This window comes from Phaenicophaeus curvirostris, chromosome 1 (genome assembly GCF_032191515.1).
Source record: "Phaenicophaeus curvirostris isolate KB17595 chromosome 1, BPBGC_Pcur_1.0, whole genome shotgun sequence".
Taxonomy (NCBI): Eukaryota; Metazoa; Chordata; class Aves; order Cuculiformes; family Cuculidae; genus Phaenicophaeus; species Phaenicophaeus curvirostris.
In genome coordinates this window covers 176,217,211-176,237,287 of record NC_091392.1, presented here as the reverse complement: position 1 = coordinate 176,237,287, position 20,077 = coordinate 176,217,211, and the positions used below count along the sequence as shown (strand labels likewise).

General features: G+C 43.2%; 1 protein-coding gene across 2 annotated transcripts; it reads left to right on the top strand.

The window, feature by feature from the left end:
- Window positions 1-794: 794 nt before the first annotated feature.
- On the top strand, window positions 795-17,149 carry MTRF1 (mitochondrial translation release factor 1). Of its 2 annotated transcripts, none has more exons than XM_069880926.1 (10): window positions 795-870; window positions 3,975-4,433; window positions 8,165-8,256; window positions 9,094-9,175; window positions 9,367-9,474; window positions 9,566-9,738; window positions 10,710-10,827; window positions 12,020-12,156; window positions 14,692-14,790; window positions 16,932-17,149. In XM_069880926.1, exons 2-10 carry the CDS (start codon window positions 3,998-4,000, stop codon window positions 17,052-17,054), a joined length of 1,368 nt encoding a protein of 455 aa, XP_069737027.1. In that variant the 5' UTR covers window positions 795-870; window positions 3,975-3,997; the 3' UTR covers window positions 17,055-17,149. The 2 variants fall into 2 exon arrangements, with proteins under 2 accessions (XP_069737027.1, XP_069737017.1); XM_069880916.1 differs by lacking the exon at window positions 795-870 and adding an exon at window positions 1,486-1,573.
- Window positions 17,150-20,077: the final 2,928 nt, after the last annotated feature.

The window sequence follows — 20,077 nt, the reverse complement described above, 5'->3', positions numbered from 1 at the left end:
TCTAAAAATAAGTTGAAGAGCGAGCTTTGGCATAAAGTGTAACTTAATGTTGTTTTATGCAAACTTAGAATCATAGAATGGTTTGGGTTGGAAGGGACCTTAAAGATCATCCAGTTCCAATCCATGGCAGGGACACCTCCCACCAAACCAGGCTGCCCAAGGCCCCAATCCAACCTGGCCTTGAACACCTCCAGGGATGGGCAGCCACAATGTCCCTGGGCAACCTGTGCCAGTGCCTCACGACCCTCATCATGAAGAATTTCTTCCTAATGTTTAGTCTAAATCTCCCTCCTCTCCAAATTAAAGCCATTCCCCCTAACCATATCATTCCATGCCCTTGTAAAAAGTCCCTCCCCAAGTTTCTTGTAGCCCCTTCAGGTACTGGAAGGCACCTATAAGGAGTCCCTGAAGCCTTTTCTTCTCCAGGCTGAACAAGCCCAACTCTCTCAGCCTGTCCTCACAGCAGAGGTGCTCCAGCCCTCTGATCATCTCTGTGGCCTCCTCTCGACCTGTTCCCCATATCCTTCTTATGTTGGGGGTTCCAGAACTGGACACAGTCCTCCAGGTGGGGTCTCATGAGAGCAGCGTAGAGGGGCAGATTCCCCTCCCTCGACCTGCTGGATACGCTTCTTTGGGTTGGCTTTGTGGGCTGAGAGCGCACATTGCTGGCTCCTGTTGAGCTTCTCATCAGTTGGCATTCCCCCTTTTTCATACAGGGAGAGCCCTGCCCGTGCGGAAACTGCTGTTCGACGCCGGCAGGCGTGGCTTTTACCGGGCATGCTGGGACCAGGAGTCTTCCCGCTCCACTTCCCGTTTGCCATGGCCGCGGGCTGTGAGTGGGGACGCGTCTGGGGGCTGCGTGTGCGGGCGGTGAGTGCCAGAGCTTCTCCACGGGTGCTGGGGAGCGGGGCCACCCCGCCCCGCGCGGCCTCACTGTCTCCTGACAGATCCGGCAGCTCCTGCCTGCCCCAAATGCTCCCGTTTGCTCCTGCCCGCTCCCACCTACTTCTGCCTGCTCCTGCCCGCTCCTGCCTGTTTCAGCTGCTCCTGCCCACTCCAGCTGCTCTTTCCTGCTCCTCTTGCTCCGGCTGCTCCTGCCCGTTTCATAGAATCGTAGAATCACTAGGTTGGAAAAGACCCACTAGATCATCGAGTCCAACCATTCCTATCAATCACTAAACCATGCCCCTCAGCGCCTCATCTACCCGTCTTTTAAACCCTTCCAGGGAAGGTGACTCAACCACCTCCCTGGGCAGCCTGTTCCAGTGCCCGATGACCCTTTCTTTCTGGCCCTGCCTGCTCCTGCCGCTCCTGCCCGCTCTGCAGCCTCACCTTCCCGATAAACCCGCACCCCCTGCAGCAGGGAGAGCTGTGGAAGTCACCCCAGGGGTTCGCTGGGGTGGCTGCCGTGGCAGGCCTGGGGCTTAATATCCCTCCTTCCCTCTGCCTGCTGGGTCTTGGTGTCTGAATTAGTTTGCTTGGAGTTAACTTTGCTTGGGGATGCTTTGTCACAACATCAGTAATTGTTTATTGTCTGGAATTTATAGGGGTTTTTGTTATATAACTTATACAGGTAAGTTATGTTGTAATAAGGCAATTGCAGTTGTCACTTTTGCGTACTGGCTTGGATTTGTGATATGCATGAAGTAATTTTGTCACTAAAAAGTTATTAAAATGTGTTTTGGAAACCAGTTAATAGGTCATCTACCGCTCATAGCTCTGTAAAAGTTCTATTTCTGCGTATTTCTCTATAACTATAACACAGCATTATTTCCTGGAAAAGGTGATAACTTTTCTATTTAATGTTGCAAAGTTAATTTGGAATTTCTGACTTCCTTGAAGGTTGGTGTCATGCTATTACTTAGGTTTTTCAGGCATTTAAACTCAAGAATTTTATTTTTGAGAGCTCAGGCAGAATTATAGTACAAACTTGTTATTCTCTGAGTACATCTAGACTTGACATAAAGAGGAATTTCTTCACCATGAAGATGCTGAGGCACAGGCACAGGTTGCCCAGGGAAGCTGCGGCTGCCCCGTCCCTGGAGGTGTTCAAGGCCAGGTTGGATGGGGCCTTGGGCAGCCTGGGCTGGTGGGAGGTGTCCCTGCCCGTGGCAGGGTGGTTGGAACTAGATGATCTTTAAGTCCCTTCTGACCTAAACTATTCTATGATTCTATGATCTTAACTATGACAGTAAAAATTAATTAGATGGTTAATATATTTAATTAGTTAAAATATAACATTAATATTTTAAAAATGAGTTAATGATGTTTAGCACTTGACCAAACAATGACGAGTCGTGTGAGCCTGGAGCAACTGCAGTGCCATCAGCAAAATGAGGTCTTTTGGAACTGAGTGTACACGTGCCCCTGAGCAACTTTGTCCACGGTTGTAGGTGAAGAGCATGATTTGTGCATTTTGCTGTGTTCCTCATGAAGTGGACATGATCCTTCTGCTACAGATGGTCTTGGTCACTATTAAAATCCATAAGGGGTATCGTTGGCTTTCTGCAAATCAAAGAACTCCTGAAGGTGTTACTGTGGGTTTGGTAGTAGTGCTGGCTGGCGAATGTGGGGAAGGTGCACAAGTACAATAAAGGTCCTTCCCTCCTTCTGTAGCGAGTGAAACAGACGTCCAGGCGAGCAATATGTGGCACTTCTGGTTTTATTGTATATTGTTCTTTCTTCATTGTGGACAAACGGATGAGGATGATGGATGAGTTGAGTAGTGAGAATTTCACAATAATTTGTTAGTAAAATGCCTGAAGGTGCACAGAAGATCTTGTCACTAATGAGTAAAAAATGAGTGTCAGAAAACTTGAAGTGTATGTTTCGTGGACATCCTGTTACAAGAATTTCATGCTCTTGTTTTCTCTGAATCCACTTTTTTGTAAATATCAGTACACAGATGGGATTGTGGCACTGGCAGAGGTATTGAGAGTGCTTCTTTATTTCTTAAACCTTTTCTGTGTGAGCAGTCCTCGAACATGAATGATTCCAGTTTTGTCCTCTTGGTAGGCCCTTGCACTCCCATATGACTTTGTAGAGCACGGTAAGAATTCATAGCATAGTTCGCTATGTTGATGACATGAAATAAAGGGGAAAGAGTCTTTCCCAGAGCACAGTGAAGCTAAGAGGAGCCTGTGATCTGGAAAACTGTAGGCCAAGTATCTCAGAAAAATATGGGGTTTGTATTTTAGAATACCAGCTTCTTACTAATTTTTTGGATAGAAGATGTTTCTAACACTTAGGTGTAAATATATCATGGGAAGGAGTGCACAGGGGAGATAAAGCACTGTTCCCTGTGTCTTACTATATCTTAGAACAGCTATGGGTGAGTAATGTTTTGCAAGAGTATTGTAGTCCCATTGACTAGTCTGTTGCAAGGTGAGCTCAATGTTGTTAACGTCCTCCCACCAAAACTATACCTTTGTTATAGAATCATAGAATAACCAGGTTGGAAGAGACCCACCGGATCATCGAGTCCAACCATAGTAGTAGGTATAATTTTGTGCATTAATTCTGCACATTACATACATTCTCTCTATATAATTCTGTACCTCTATTATAGATTTGTCTTCTCCAAGCAACGTTTTTCTTTCACTGGTAAGGCATGAAATGACTGGATTTTTCCAATGAGATGTATGTTAACATGAAGGTGGTGTCCATAAAGCTGCGTCTGCAGTAGCTTTTCCACAGCATAAACAAACTGTTTGAGAAGGTGAGGTAGGAGACCTTTTTTGCCTACCTCAGGTGGTAAAGTGGTGCCGATAACAGTTTCTGGTTTAAACCAGAACTAAAACAGGAATAGTTTTTCACTGACAGTTGCATTTGTGTTGATATAATCAAGAACAGGATTTGGACCTGATACTGTTCTTATGTTTGTTTTGGTTTGTTGGGTTTTTTTTTTTTTAATAGAATGCTCTCTTTTTCTAGATAATAATGCCGGTCCATGTACTGTCTACTTTTAATTTCAGGTGTTGGAAAAATAAGAAGCAAAATGAAATCTTTCCAAGGTGTCTGTCTTTTCAAGAGCCTGCTTGCCAACTGCTACTGTCATGGTCGACTTCACAGTTGTCTTCTCCCTTTTTTTGTGAAGAAGATGGATTATGTGGTGGGATTGCACAACGGTGGATTTTGGAGGCCAAAATCTTTATTGGACACATCTGGATTCACACTGTCTTTTAACACTTGGCTTAGGAAAAAACATCAAGATTCTCGAGCATTATGGAAGCGTGAGGCTGTGCAGAAGTATCTGGAGACACTAAGCAAGGAATACCAGCAGGTTAGTGACCGGTTAAATGCAAACTCAATAACTGACTTTGAGCAAAGAACCCTGAGGAGACGACATGCCGATCTGTCCCCCATTGCAGCTGTATTTCAGGAAATCAAAGAGGCTGAAGGAGAAGTTCAGGAGTTAGAAGCAATGTGCAGAGGTAAGGAGGACACATCTACTTACTTGTTTCAAAACAGTGCTTTTGCTTCCAGCCTTTGTGGAAAGGTTATATAAAAGTTAAGCCAGCCCTGGAACACCCCCTGGTCCTGCTGGCTCCTGGAAGCTTGCATGCTGCTAGGGCTTTCTGCTTTCAGCCACGTTCTTCCATATTTAATCTCATTTCACTTCAGTTTGAGGTCTTAATACAGTCAGCTTGGGAGAGTAGGAATTGTCTGGGATCTCAGGGCTATCCATCTTGCAGAAATGGTTGTTACAAGGCTGTGGTTTTTTGGTACAACCAAGAACAGTGTGAAGTGAAGGAAAAATAATAGTGAGCCTAATACATTTGATAGCTGCAAGCTTTACGTGTGTTATTTAACATGGGATTCCATGTAGCCAGTTTATTGACACTTACTGAACAAATTACATGAATTTTCATGGAGCTCTAAATTGTCAGCTGCCAATTTGAATGGCAAAAGCTAATATTTATTTGAAAATATTGGAGGAGTCCTTCAAGGAATAAGAATTGGTGGTTGTCTAAGAAGCTGATGCTTTTCAATACTCTGCTAGAGCAGAAGTTGCAGTAAACAGGAATTAAAAAATGTCCCTGTTTTTGATACCATTCAGGAATAAGGAAAAACACAAGGAGTAAAAGAACTTGCAAAGTAAGTAACAGTGCATCATTTTGAGAAAAAAATGTTGTTAGAAGTGTGAGGAGGTGCACACAGTAAGAAAGAAAAAATGTCACCTATTCTGCTACACGGAAAGATTATTAAGCCAAGAGGGGGAAACATTGGCCTGGAGGGAATGGGACTTAGATTAAACAAGTGAAGCAAGGGAAGAGTGAGGGATAGGATGATAGCTGTCTCTGTAAATGGAGAAGGGTGAGACTTCATGGTGGTTTTCAGAGAGAGAACCAAGGGTTGTCGTTGGCAAAACAGTAAAGGCCATGTGGGAATAAAGCTGGTAAAATGTAACTTGTTAAGAAAGGTAGAATGCATTTCTGTTCTTCAGATTTGGAAATAAGTAGATGTTTGTGGTTTTGGAAAAAACAGTGGTTACTGAAAATGTTTTAATCCCTTGCTCTCTCACGTTCCCTTCACCAGAGAAAGAGGAATTGGAGTGAAGGAGAGCAGGGGCAAAAACTGAGTGCTGAAAGAGTAATGTTCTTGGAAGAATTATAAAGTATTAAGAAAAAAAGTGGAAAAGAAATACCTTAACTTAAAAAGCCTGGTTTTTGATCAAGTAAATATAATGAAGAATTTTTCTAATTCCATATATTATGATGTGGATGAATGGAGTGAGTTCTAGTTGAAAGAAGGGAAAGGAAAAGAATTAAAGAAAATCACAGCCAAGAAGCTAATTAAATGGAGCCAAATCATTTTATGTGTCCTGTTTATTGTGTGGCCAAAATGCAGATGTTCTCTTCACTTGACTGCTCTTTGTTTTCCGCTTAGCTCCCTATCTGACCCTCTTCTCTGTGGTTCCCAAATTCCTCATAGTTGCAGTAGGATTTCTTATTTGCAACACTCAGTGAAGCAGAAAAATATTCCCCAGTTTGCCACTGGTGATGTGAGTCATGATATGGATGACATGAATTCTTAAAGGTTGGGTTTGCAGGAATGGGACACCAATACTTTGACCCTCAAGTGCATTGGTCACCACCAGACCGTTCTTTCATCTCTGCTGACAGTAGTTGATTTGATACTGTTTATCTGACTAATCAATAATGATGCTTTTTGTACCAGCTAGAAGCCTTTTGAGTCAGAAAGAACTTTTTTTTGTTCTGACGTACTGGTGTGGAAATTTATATGGTTCTTGCCTTGCATACAGGAGCTTCCAGGTTCAATTGTTGATCTGACTGGCATCTTTTATTTAAGGAAAATAAGGCCCAGAGGATAAGTTAATAACTGTGATACAGAGGAGCTGCTGCTGCCTATGCCCAGAGATGTGGTCCTTGTGCCTGCCTTGTATTCCCGCCCCAGAATCCTGAGCTCAGGCAACTGGTTGTGCAAGGCCAGGAAATGCATTCAGCTGTTGAGTGTCTAGTTTTGTGCTGCCCCTGTGGCAAACCTATGGTTTCCATGCTGGCCAAAAGGCAAAAGACTTTCTCCACCTCTTTGTCACTTTCTTCCCTTGCTCTCACTCCCAGCTGTTCAAGGCTGTCTTCCCCCATTCCTGCTGGTAATTGTCCAGTTGTAAATTAAATCTAGTTCAATTTTACATGGTAAAATACAAACAGTTTTTTAACCAAACCTGTTGTTTTCTTCTGGCGAGTTGAATTGGTTTACTTTCTGATGAGATGAGTGGCAGAGCCACTCCTCATCTGGTAGAACAGTGGGAAGAAAATTGAAAGGAGAGGGTGCTCCTTATTTAGGCAGTGGCAAGTTTTCTGCTTTACTTCCAACTGTTTTCTGTCTGCTTACTGCATAATCTAATGCCAAGTGATCGTGTCTTTCTTGTAAACTGGAGCCTCCATAGCAGAAAAGCTATAGCTTTTCTCCATAGCTTCTGCTAGCTTTACCTGGAAATATTCCCGAGCTTGGTAGTATGTTCTAAAACATTGCAGGGAGCAAACTAATTGCAGAATCATCAAATGGTTTAGTTTGAAGGGGACTTCTGAAGGTCATTTGATCTAATGTCCTACTCAAAGCAGGACCAGTTAGAGCAAGTTGTCCAGGACCTTGTCTGTTGGGTTTGCAATGTGTTCATGGGTAGAATTTGTAGAACCTCCCAGAGCCCCTGTTGCAGTGCCTGACCATCCTTAGGGTGAAAACACTTCCTAATATCTAGCCAGAGTTTCCCATATTCCAGCTTATGTCTCCTTTTATCATGCCACACAGAGTCTGTCTCCATCTTTCTGATGTCTTTCTGTTAGGTAGTTGTACATAGCAGTAAAACCTCCCCTCCTCATGCTTTTCTTAAGGATGAGCAGACATGGTTTTCTCAGCCTCTTCTCATAAATCCTTTGCCATCTTGGTGGGTCTCAGCTGGACTCACTGCAGCATTTCCATGCTTTTCTTCCACTGGGGAGCTCAAAGCTGCACATGCTACTCCAGATTGTGATGGAGAGAGGGGATGGGAATCAGAATCTCTTTAAGTAGAGCAAAGAGTCAAAGTGAGGATTCCCACATCCTGTTGGCTTGCATCCATGACTCCCACACCTCATTAATCCCTTGAACAGCATGAGGCAGAAGGTTAGAAACCTCTTTATTATCGTCCTATCATTATTTGTAGTGCTCACCTTAATGAGTTGCCTACAAATTGTTGAACGTGTGGGTGTTTCTCAGCGAGTCTAGGAACAAAAAATTTGGTTGCATGAAGAATTGTAAAAAGGAAAATTGAGGCCCTTCTTGAATGCAGGTGTGGCTTTGACCTATTTTTTTCATACCCGTTTGCGACTTTACCCCTGAACCGTCAATCAGTGTGACGTAACTGTTAGTATAACTGAGAGCTGAGTGACTGTCAGGTGGGGCTGGCATCTACTTGATCCAGGCTTTTGAGCCATAGAGAGCGAGAGATGAGTTATCCACTGCTCCTTCCGGCACACCTGGAATCATTTAGTTAGCAATATACATCCTGGCTTGGGCTGCTCTTCTTTGATATTTCATGCTGGCAAAATGCAACTGCAAGCTTTTATGTGCTGCAGTGCATGGCACTGGTCAGCTGTATTACAGTTTGCTCTGGGCTATGTGAGATTGACTAACATCTATTCCTGTTGTTGGAATTTAGAGCTAGACAGCAGGGATGAGAAGCAACTTCTAGAGCTTGCCTTAGAAGAGAGGGAAACCATGGATAAAAGAATCAACACGTTGTGCAGAAAGGTGAGCCTGAGGTAAAATATGGCTTTGTAAATAAAGTTGACAGCAAAATGTTTCTTTATAATTTTACCAATAGATTCTGACACTTGCATTTAATGACACAGAAGTCCAGGTTCTCTGTTCTCCCTGGAAAGAAGCGGCAACGTTGATTATTATTAAGCTTCTTACTGACAGTTGTGTCTTACAAGGTTATTATTTCAGTCGTTTTCGCTTGCTTGCTTGTCTGGCTGCAAATGCTGAAGGGGATTAAAAAAAACGTGAGGCTGTGCTACTGAGACCTGACATGGCATCCTAGTAACTGTTTGTGGCAGCGGAGCATACATTTCTGAAAGATTTCTGATTGGAACCTGCAGTCTTTCATTTTCTCTTCTGCTGACAGCAGTCCACGAGTGTGGAAATTAATTATGAGCAGAGAAGCTGAAACAATTCAGCGGAGACCTCTATGTCTGAGCTCATTTCTGTGTTCAGATCGAGATAATATGAAACAGCAATTTCTTGAAAAAGAAGATTAAAGATTGGCTGGCTTACTGTGAATAACTTTGTGTTCATAGGTAGTTTGGGCTGGAGTGGGTGACCTGGCACCTGACTTTGTGGGATCAAATTTCAGCTGGATTTGCTGTGGATGCGCCAGGGTGTACCATTTCCACTCCACCTGCACTGAGGTGCAGTGGCTATTGGGTAGTTTTTAGTCTTACTTAGTTGTTTGCCAAAAGAAATCAGTGGTTGTTTGCACTCAAGCTGTGGCAATTGTGAAGGATGGCTGTAAATTTGACTAAGAAGAGATACAGAATCATGAAGGAGATAATGATGTCTTTTCTTTTTTTTTTTTTTGCTTTTCAGCTTTTCCAGCTCCTAGTGCCAAAGGAAAAATATGATAGAAGTCATGTCATATTAGAAGTGACAGCTGGCAGAACAACTGGAGGTCAGCAGAGTCCTCACAGAAAAGATTACTTCAAACCTCCATCCAAAGTTATTAAACATATAAAGTAATACTTTCCAAAGAAGAGCATCAGTCTCTCTAATGACTGTGGTTAGAGTCGCAGCTAAATCTAAAAACTGGTGACTGCCATTTTGGGAACTGCTATTTATGTCGTAACACCTTTATATTTTTAGGAGACATCTGCCAACAGTTCACTAAAGAAATGTTTGAGATGTACCGGAGCTACGCCGACTACAAACGCTGGACGTTTGATGTTGTGAACTACACGCCGGCTGAGATCGGTACAGTAGTTCTTCAGACATTCCACCAGGACAATGAAATTAAAAGCAGTGGTTTTGTGCTGTATTTGTCACATACCATCTGTCTCTCTAGGTGGGTTGCATCATGCTGCTGCTCATATTTCAGGAGATGATGTCTACAGGCATCTGAAATATGAAGGAGGGACTCATCGAGTCCAGCGAATCCCTGAGACGGGTCTGTCCTCAAGAATGCAGCGTATTCACACCGGGACAATGTCTGTTATTGTCCTCCCTCAGCCAGAGGAGGTAAACGAACTGTTAATCCGGGGGGTAAGGCGGTGTATCCCTGCTCGCCCATTTGGACAGTGGAGTAGGTGTTATTTAAAGCCATGTTAGCTGCTGGTTTGGGGTTTTTTCAATAGCCGAGTACTTTGTGCTAGTCTTAGCAAGTGAACCACAAGTTCTCTGTCACTGGAAGGTGATAGTGCTTGGCTCTGTACCTTACATGTTTAACGCAGAAGCAACTTTGCAGTGATTTGCTATTACCTGGTATGTAAATCATTGATCATTTCAGTGAGTATTCCAGCCCCAACACTCGCAAAGCTGACTGCTGCAAGTGTGCCGATTTTAAATTATGTTATGTATTAAGACAGGGAACATATCCAAGAAAATACTGAGTGTTGCATAATAAAGCGACTATGCAGGTGCTTTTGATTTTTTTGCTTCATTTGAATTATTGGTGTCCTTCTCTGTTAAATCAAGGACAGTCTGCTTTGAATTGGAATGAGTCAGACTATGGTCCAGGACATCATGGACTTGTGTTTCCAGTCCTTGCTTGCATCTGGATACACTCAGTTCTTCCTCAGTGAGATGTTTTTAAGCACTGTTGTGAGAATCATTCAGGCTTGACTCATGAACAAGATGCTTGCACTGCTGTTTAGAAGTAGTTTTTGATTTTTTATTTCTTCGTCTCTCTGCCAAAGCTAGTGGTTTTACAAAAGGTTGTTGATTTTTATTACTCTCTCTCTCTGTCTCTCACACTCTCACTCATTCACTCACTTTATTTTGTGAAGGACCTTGAGTGAGAGCTTGAAAAAATAAGTGAAATATTTAAAGCATCACTTGATTTGCAGAGGTAATAATTACAGATATTTCTCAGGAACTGTTGTAAAGGAGCGATTTTTTTCAGAAGTGATTTTTTTTCTCTATGCCGAGTGTCATTGACATTCAAAATATTTTTAGAATGAGCAGGATGTAGTAATTTTCTTTGATTCCAGGTCGATATTAAAGTGGATCCCAAAGATTTGCATATAGATACGTTCAGGGCCAAAGGAGCAGGAGGGCAACATGTTAACAAAACTGACAGTGCTGTGAGAATTGTACACCTCCCCACAGGTAAGCCTGCTTGTATTTTGTATTTCTCATCCCCCTAAATCTGTATCCTGAAGAGAAAGCTTGTGATCCTGTAAGTTGTCTCCTTGAGTGAGTTTGCAGGGTTGGGCCTTACGCCCGACAAAGGAGGGAGCCCTGCTTCGTTCTGCCCCTCTTCATTCTGCTTCTCTTCTAGAAAGGCAACGTGTGAGAAAAGGGACGTGTGCCAGTGGCCCCACGGTCAGCATGTTCCTATGATGCTGGTTTTGTCTTTAGAGGGAGCGTTTAATGAATATGCTGCCTTTGAAGGATGAAAGAACAAATGGAGGGCGGCAGGGATGGGATGGAAGATGTAAATAATTCGTGCCGTGTGCACTTTACCTTTGTGACCAATGACCATTGGCACCCGAGGGTGCGCTTTGCTGGAATCTGTGTAGTTGGAAAATTGAGAAAGAAAGGAAACTCAAAGAGTTTCACTCAGTACTAGGTAATGTCATCGTATATTGAATAGGAAAGGAAATGTGGACTGATGGAAGGTGGTGTATAGACTGACCGTTCTATCTTTCTCAGGGTTTGTTTTTATTGAAATTCAGTGTGCTTCTATCTGTCCAGATGCAGAATCCCGTTAGGCACAGGAAATTCCAGCAGTGACCTGAAAACAGCTGTTTCCTAGAGGCCTTTTTATTTCAGAAATCAAATAAGAAGTAAAAATAAATACTAAACTTCTTTTAAAGATCTTTTTTACTTTATTTCATGGTTCATAATTAAGTTCCAGACTCTTCAGTACCATTTTAGACATCCTTCCCTGCTAGAACAATAAATTTTCCAGTCTCCAAGAGCTTATCTAAACTAAGACTTTGAAAACCTGTGTTGCACTGTTTTAAACATGCTTCTGTATTACATTTTTAACAGGCGATAAAGGGAGTGAACCCTTTTCTGGAGGCAATGTCAGAAACTCGTTTGCTTCATGACATTTTAACTTAGTGCTCACTTTTCTGTAGCACGGAACAAAGCCTCTGGTGCAGCTGTGAAGAGTTTGAAAACATACTAATGGTTCTGGCCAGTGTGTTAAAATGACTTTTTATCCTACAGCTGAAAGGCCCTACAAACCAGCACTCTAGGTTTCATTTGCCTCGTGGGTTAGAATTAATTTAGCTTGTTTGTTCTTTGTTATAATGGACTTTTGATCTGAGCTCGTTTGAATCCCTCTGCAAAGGACTCGCAGTTGAGTGCCAGCAGGAGCGGTCACAGCAGATAAACAAGGAAATAGCTCTGCGGACACTGAGAGCTAAGCTGTACCAGCAGGTCATTGAAAAACAAATAAGTCAAGAGCAGAGTGCCAGAAAACTGCAGGTGAGAACATGTGATTGCTGAAATTTGGAGAGGGTTGCTGTGCTGCTTTGGTTCTGGTCTCATTGAGTGACAGTGACTTGACAAGTGAGCATGTGTGTCTGACCCGGTGTGCGTACAAAGGAGAATCTTGTATATTAATCTGCTTTAAAATGGCAGGTCTGGTTTTACTTATCCCACTTAAATGGTAGTGTAGACATCTTGGGCAAAGGAAAAGAAACATCAACTGTAGCCGGAAAGAAAAGGGTCAAAAAACTACGACTGGAATTATCCAAAAGGCAACCCTCAACATCCTGTATCGAATCCCCATATTAAGGCCAGAATTATTTAGTCAGAGCAGGAGTAAAGAGTTACTCTCCATGAAAACGAGGATCAGAAGCTCTGAGAGCTGTGTTTTAAGCTGTTTATAAGCCAGTGTTTGACAAAATCATACAGAGCTTTTGAAAGAAACAAGTATATAAACAATACTGTCTCTTCACAGTTAGGTAATGGTTTATTTGCTATGGTTTAGGTAACTTTTTATGGAATAAATAGCTTTGATAAGTGAGTACCCTCGAGTTATGCTGCAAAGTGAGCTTTTCTCTTGAAATGTGCTCTCCCTCTTTTCCTGTTCTTTTGAGAATTTTCAAATTTGTTGTGCAAACTTAACAATGATGAGCAGGAATCAAAGTACTTCAGAATTACAGAATTACTCAGTAGTCCAGAGTTTCCAGCTTAGCTATTCAATCACTCATTTCAGGGAGCATTTAGATGTATTGTTCCTACAGGTTATTAACTCGGTCACTGTAACCAGCGAGCCATGTATAGAATCACAGAATAGTTTGGGTTGGAAGGGACCTTAAAGATCATCTAGTTCCAAACCCCCTGCCATGGGCAGGGACACCTCCCACCAGACACGGCTGCCCAAGGCCCCATCCAACCTGGCCTTGAACACCTCCAGGGATGGGGCAGCCACAGCTTCCCTGAGTAACCTGTTTCCGTGTCTCACCACCCTCATAGTGAAGAAATTCCTCCTTCCATCCAGTCTAAATCTGCAGTTGTTAATTCTATCTTGAGAGTTTTCAAAGCTGCATAAAGGACTTGGATATACATTTATGTAAATACTACAGATAAGCAGGCAAAAGTATCTTATTTTTCCTGACTTTCAGAACATATTCAGTCAATTCCTTGTTCTAAAATATACATGTGGTGGCAGGTGAATTTTTTTAAAAAGCCTGCTGAGGCAGACGCACATTGAGAATCATGGAATCGCTTGGTTGGAGAAGACCTTTGAGATCATCGAGCCCAACTGTAACTGTCCACTGCTAAACCATATCCCTGAGCACCTCATCTACTGTCTTTTAAACACCTCCGGGGATCGTGACTCAACCACCTCCATGGGGAGCCTGTTCCAGCACCTGATAACCCTTTTGGTGAAGAAATTTTTCCTGATGTCCAATCTGAACCTCCCCTGGTGCAGCTTAAGGCCATTTCTCTAAGCAGCATTTGACATTTGAATCTGTTTCCATAAAGTGTTTAACCACCCAACAATGCTGCATTGGGATTTCTGTTTTAATAGTTCGGGAGCTGCTTGCGCTTTTGCGCGTTACCACTAGAGGACCACTGTTCTTTGTCTGGATTTAAGCCTCTTTCAGTGCTATTTCCTGACAGGCAAACGTTGGAGGAACTGCTCTGCCACATGTCGGCTGTGCTGCTTCTGTTATCAGTAGAATATTGATATATTCTAGAATAGAATATTGATATAACAACCTTCCAGTACCTGAAAGGGGCTACAAGAAAGCTGGAGAGGGACTGTTCACAAAGGCTTGTAATGACAGGATGAGGGTGAACGGTTATAAATTGGAGAGGGGCAGATTTAGAGTAAACATGAGGAAGAATTTCTTTGCAATGAGAGTGGTGAGGCAGTGGCACAGGTTGCCCAGGGAAGCTGTGGCTGCCCCATCCCTGGAGGTGTTCAAGGTCAGGTTTATGGAGCCTTGGGCAGCCTGGGCTGGTGGGAGGTGTCCCACCAGACGGGGGTTGGAACTGGACGATCTTTAAGGTCCCTTCCAACCCAAACTGTTCTATGATTCTATGGCCAATGGTGCCCACTCACGTTATCTTCTGTGGGAACTTCAGCCCCCCCCCAACAAAGGAAAACACGTATTTTTGAACTAAGGACATGTATAGGCATAGCTCTTGCCTTACAGGACGTTTGAGAGTTATGTAACTTTCCCAGTTACAGAGCTGTGACAGAAATGGACTGGAGGATTGGAAAACTGTGTCTGTGATACAGAATCAAAAATAATACAGTTTAGTAGCACCACAATATTTAAAAAAAACCCCAAAGCTAAGTCAGCAACCACTAGATTTGTAGGTGAAACAGGCTGATCCTTTAAAGTTTATTCTGTTTTAGAGTTGATACAATATGTGGAGTATTTCAAAGTGGAATATTTTGATTGAAGCTAAAGTACAGTTATGTTTCATCTAAGCAGGTGTGGATTTTTTCAGTATCAGAGTAGTGGTTGATTTATTTTTGGTTTTATTGCTTCCCTGCAGTTGGGAACAAGGGCCCAGTCAGAGAGAATTCGAACTTATAACTTCACCCAGGACAGAGTCACTGACCACAGGATCCCGTATGATGCACGCAATATCAAGGTAACGAGTTCTTGTGCGCTTCGTGCTGGCAAGGGAAGCTGAAAAGTCCTTGACTTAGTATAAACACTATTTAGCAGAGTAAAACATCAGCGTGTTATCAACATTATTGTCCTACTTAATCCAAAACACAGCACTGTAGCAGCTACTAGCAAGAACATTAACTCTATCCCAGCCAAAACTAGGACATGTACTTATGTACCATAGAAAGAAAAGTTAAACCTTGTGAGAACAATTTTACATATATATGAGGAAATCAGATCATAGAATGATCTGAGTTGGAAGGGACCTTAAAGATCATCCAGTTCTAACCCCCCTGCCATGGGCAGGGACATCTCCCATCAGGCCAGGCTGCCCAAGGTCCCATCCAGCCTGGCCTTGACACCTCCAGGGATGGGGCAGCCACAGCTTCTCTGGGCAGCCTGTGCCACTGCCTCACCACTCTCATGGTGAAGAAATTCTTCCTTATGTCTAGTCTAAATCTGCCCCTCTCCAGTTTAATACCTGTTGCCCCTCATCCTATCACTACAAGCCTTTGTGAACAGTCCCTCTCCAGCTTTCTTGTAGCCCCTTCAGGCACTGGAAGGTCGCTATAAGATCTCCTCAGAGCCTTCTCTTCTCCAGGCTGAACAAGCCCCACTCTCTCAGCCTGTCCTCGCATGGAAGGTGCTCCAGCCCTCTGATCATCCTTGTAGCCTCCTCTGGACCCATTCCAACAGCTCCACGTCCTTATTATGCTGAGGATTCCAGAACTGGGCACAGTACTCCAGATGAGGTCTCACAGGAGAGGAACAGAGGGGCAGAATCACCTCCCTCAACCTTCTGGCCACACTTCTTTTGATGCCGCCCAGGATACGTTTGGCCAGTATAGCGAGTTGTGCTTTCACAGAACATTGTAGGTTTAGAAAGCTTAAACTTTCTTTCTTGCCTTGTGGTAGAGTAGTGTTAAAGATGACTGGCACAGGATATAACTTGCTGGGCTGCTTCTCTGTCTGATTTTTCTCCCCTTAATGTATAAGCGAGAAATGATCAAGCACATAGTCCTCAGAGAACTCTCTGAGTCCCTCAGCCAAACTGGGTGAGTGATGTGTGGGATTTTTGAAGCTTAGTACATCCAAATGAAAAACCTGACACAGAGGAGTTTTCGTTAAGCCAATCTTTCTTCCTCCTAATGATGGAGCGAACAAAGAGGAAAAACTTCTATATTTGCCTGACAGTTCAAAGAAACAGAAACCGAATGCTTTAATTTTAAAATTGCCTGATGTCTTATTTCTGAGTAAATCCTTGCATATGGCTTGAATCTTATTTATTGTTTTATTTTTACAGGGAAACAAATACCTAATAATGCATTTTCCTGTGCTAAATTAATGAAACTCTTGAATTTTCAGACAAAGTTTGATGTGACCCTTCATTAGTTTGGTTTAGGAATCCAGTTTACTCTAAGTGTAAGGTCCCTTCCTATGGCAGGAGAGTTGGAACTGGACGATCTTTAAGGTCCCTCCCAACGCAAACCATTCTGTGATTCTATGACAAGTGCTGTTACATAAGAAGCAACGTTTTTTTTAACTGGTAACTTCAGAGACCACAGGGCATGCAGAACATTGAGCAGTTCACATTGAATGGAGTGGGGGGTAGTTGTGCAAACACCACGGTGGAGGAGAATGGGAAGAAGTTCCATGACTGTATGAAAATTGCTTTCGTTAGTCAAGATTTTCAGTTACTTCGCATTGGGAACTTGTTTCTTTTCATAAGTGAAACTGAAACCACCAACTGCTTAAGAAAACAAATTAATTCTTAGCATGAGCAACAATATTTGTATTTGACCGCTCAGTCCTGGATTGTTCTCGCTAGGATTTTCATGTAAATGTGTGGGTTATGTGGAAGCGTGGCAGGGAGGCATCAGCAGCTCCTTCTGTTGCTGCTGAATTAACGTGGATTTCACAGGCAGGCAGCAGAAGTCCGGCTCTGTGCGCTGTGCCACGTTGCTTTCACGGGGGGAGCCACACAGACAGGCATGTGCATGTACTAAGATAAGACTCCAGGCAAAGCGCATTCCAGGAGCTTCTTGTTTGAGGAGTCGGCGTTCCGGAATAATGCTGATGTGCAGCCTGTAATGCTTTTCTCTGTTGCTATTTTTTTCATAGGAGATTTTAAGTGGGAAAGAAGCGCTGGATAAGCTCATCAACAGAGTCCTGGAGTCTGCAGAGATAGAGGCCGTCACCGAGTATCTGGAAAATTTGCAGGCTTTGGAAGGAGGAGACTGCTGACCTTGTGTAGAGTTAAAGTAGGAATGTTGTGTTCAGTAACAATATGAAATGGATGCATTTGTTAGAGTGATTAAAATCTGTGCCTCTGCTTTTCAGTGCGTGATCCTGCTCTTTCGTGTATTTTGGTGCAATCGTATTGCAGCAGCTCTGGGAGAAACAAACGAGCTTGGTGTACCATGTGCACAGACCTTCTGTCTTGGCAGCGTGGCTTAGCCGGTCCTTCTCGTGTCCTTGTTGCAGCTGGAAAGACAGAATCATGGTGATGGAACAGGAGAAATACCACGTAGTGCACGATCTGTTTTGAGGGGTGGGAGATGCTCCTCTCTGGGTAAAAGAACCTAAGCTCCCCATAGTCTAGGACCTGATCTTATGAATACTTCTATCCATTCATTGGATGAGCTTCCTAAACGTAGTCCCTGAAAAATAACTCTGTATTGTGATGCTCTCTGTTTTTTTAGAGTGAATGTACAGGAGCAAAGGGAGTGATCTCGGGCACGGGGACGGCATCTCAAAAGGGAAGCTTGTCAGCTTTCTTCCAGCCATTCTTGTGTCAGCTTAGGGGCTGGTTTGGACCACAAGCTGCAGCAGCATGTAGAAGCATGTTCTGCTTTCAAATTAAGTTGATGAGCTTCTAGAAGGAGTTTAGCAGTGAGACAGGCAGCTCCCTACTTCTTATCAGAGAAAACAAGTTCATAGTGTCATAGAATGGGTTGGGTTGGGAGGGACCTTAAAGGTCACCCAGTTCCAACTCCCCTGCCATGGGCAGGGACAACCTTGACCAGCCCAGGCTGCCCAAGGCCCCATCCAACCTGGCCTTGAACACCTCCAGGGATGGGGCAGCCACAGCTTCCCTGGGCAATCTGTGCCAGTGCCTCACCACTCATTGGGAAGAAAATCTTCCTTATGTCTAGTCTAAATCTGCCACTCTACAGTTTATACCTGTTACCCCTCGCCCTGTCACCACAAACTTTTATAAATAGTCTCTCTCCAGCTTTCTTGTAGCCCCTTCAGGTACTGGAAGGTTGCTATAAGGTCTCCTCGGAGCCTTCTCTTCTCCAGGCTGAACAAGCCCAACTCTCTCAGCCTGTTCGCCTATGGAAGGTGCTCCAGCCCTCTGATCATCTTTGTAGCCTCCTCTGGACCTGTTCCAACAACTCCATATCCTTCTTATGTTGAGGATTCCACAGCCTTCATCTCTTCAGCTCTTGGTGACTGACATGAACCGCAGTTCCTGTCTCTCTCTCATTTCCGTGCTTGGTCTGGAGCAGCAGCACCGGGAAGCAGCCCTTCTTATTGCAGTGGAAAGCTGGATGCTTCCCCTCTGCAGGAGAACAGCCCTGGTACCTGACCTTGATCACTTTCATTTAATCATGAACAAAATGTACAGGGAACACCTCAGAAATCCTGGAACTACACATTAATTTTTTCACTTTAAGTAGGAAGCTGCTTGTTCCCTCTTAGCTAAAAGGAAGGAACAACCAAGTGCTTTCAGCAACAAAACATATTTTCTAGTTTGGCAGACCTGTCTGCCTGCATCGTAAGTTAGTTTTTTCTATCTGCTTAGTACAGCTGAGCTGTGTTTTCGCTTTCTGTGAAAAAAGTTGCCAAAAGATGACACTAAGATTTTTTCAGTAAAAGAAACGTTATGAAATAATTTACACCCATCTTCCACATTTAAGAGCACTTAACTCTCACAGCATTGCTCATCATCCTTAAAACCGGTGGCTGTGAACACTACTGAATCATAATCTCTTCTCAGAAAGTTTATTCGAGGTCCAACAGAAAAAAACCCAAGAATGCACCTGTAACTCTTAACAAATTAAAGAAAATCAACTATGATCATCTTCACAATAATTTCCTTCTGAGCTGACACAGCTGCCCATGGCAGGGGGGTTGGAACTCGATGATCTTTAAGGTCCCTTCCAACCCAAACCGTTCTATGATTCTATGTTCAATAACCATCCCTTTGTATCCCCACCCCACTCCCGGTTCTTGAACTACAGGGTTAGTCTCGGTGGGTTTTGTGTTGGATCTCTTCTATTCAGCTCCGTTCTGAACGTTACAGAACAGAGCTCACCTGAACTCTGGTAAGGATTTTAAAACTAACAACTTTTACTTCTGTTACTAATAACTGATATATAGAATAAAGCAATTCCCAGTAAATACTTAAGGTGCTATTGGAAGGCACCCAGACACTGTGCTGGTGATCAGATAATGCAAATATTCCTTTCAGGAAGCATTTCCACACTTACACACCTATTTTGGTTTGCATTTACCCCAGACTCCCTTTTTAACAGAACACGCACCCATAAATCTCTCAGGTTGTCCTAAACCCCCTGAACAGATGAACAACATTAATGCAGATGGTTCAAATGAAAGCTTTATTTGGTATTTTCATATACACTTCTCTTTGAGGGCTTGTGATATTTCTTTGTAATTGCAACGGAGAAGTTGTTAGAGAGAAGGCAGCTGCTTCACCTTGCGGACAATACTTACGGATCAAAACAAGCGCCCTTCAGTCACTCCACTGTTCGGCCCAGCATCCTGAGTTAAGCGAGCCATTAAAATCCCCTGATTCCAGCCCTGGCTCTGCTGGTTTTTACTTCTGCTCTTACAGGTAAAATTAATTCTGTGTTTGCTGACCTTCTCTGGGACTCCTGGGCGAATTTAGCCTTTTTCAGATTATGATTTGCAACACTTTTTTGCTTTGTACAGAAACTTTCAAGCTAGATCTCGAAACACATCACAAAGCTAGATTTGTTAATCACACCAACAGTTAAAACAATCTCTAAGTTAAATAATTTAGCGGGTAGAAGGTAAAAGGACGCAAGAGGTAGATACACAGAGACTGAAGAGATACGGCTGACAAAGCAGAACCAAAGGGTAGCAGATGGCAGAAGGTGCACAGGCAGCTTTCATACCAACAAGCAAAAGGACTTAAGGGCTGCAGAGCCTGTAGGAGCAATGGAACGAGATCTCTCACAGGAGAACAAATTAACGTGAAAAATGGAAGGAGCACACGT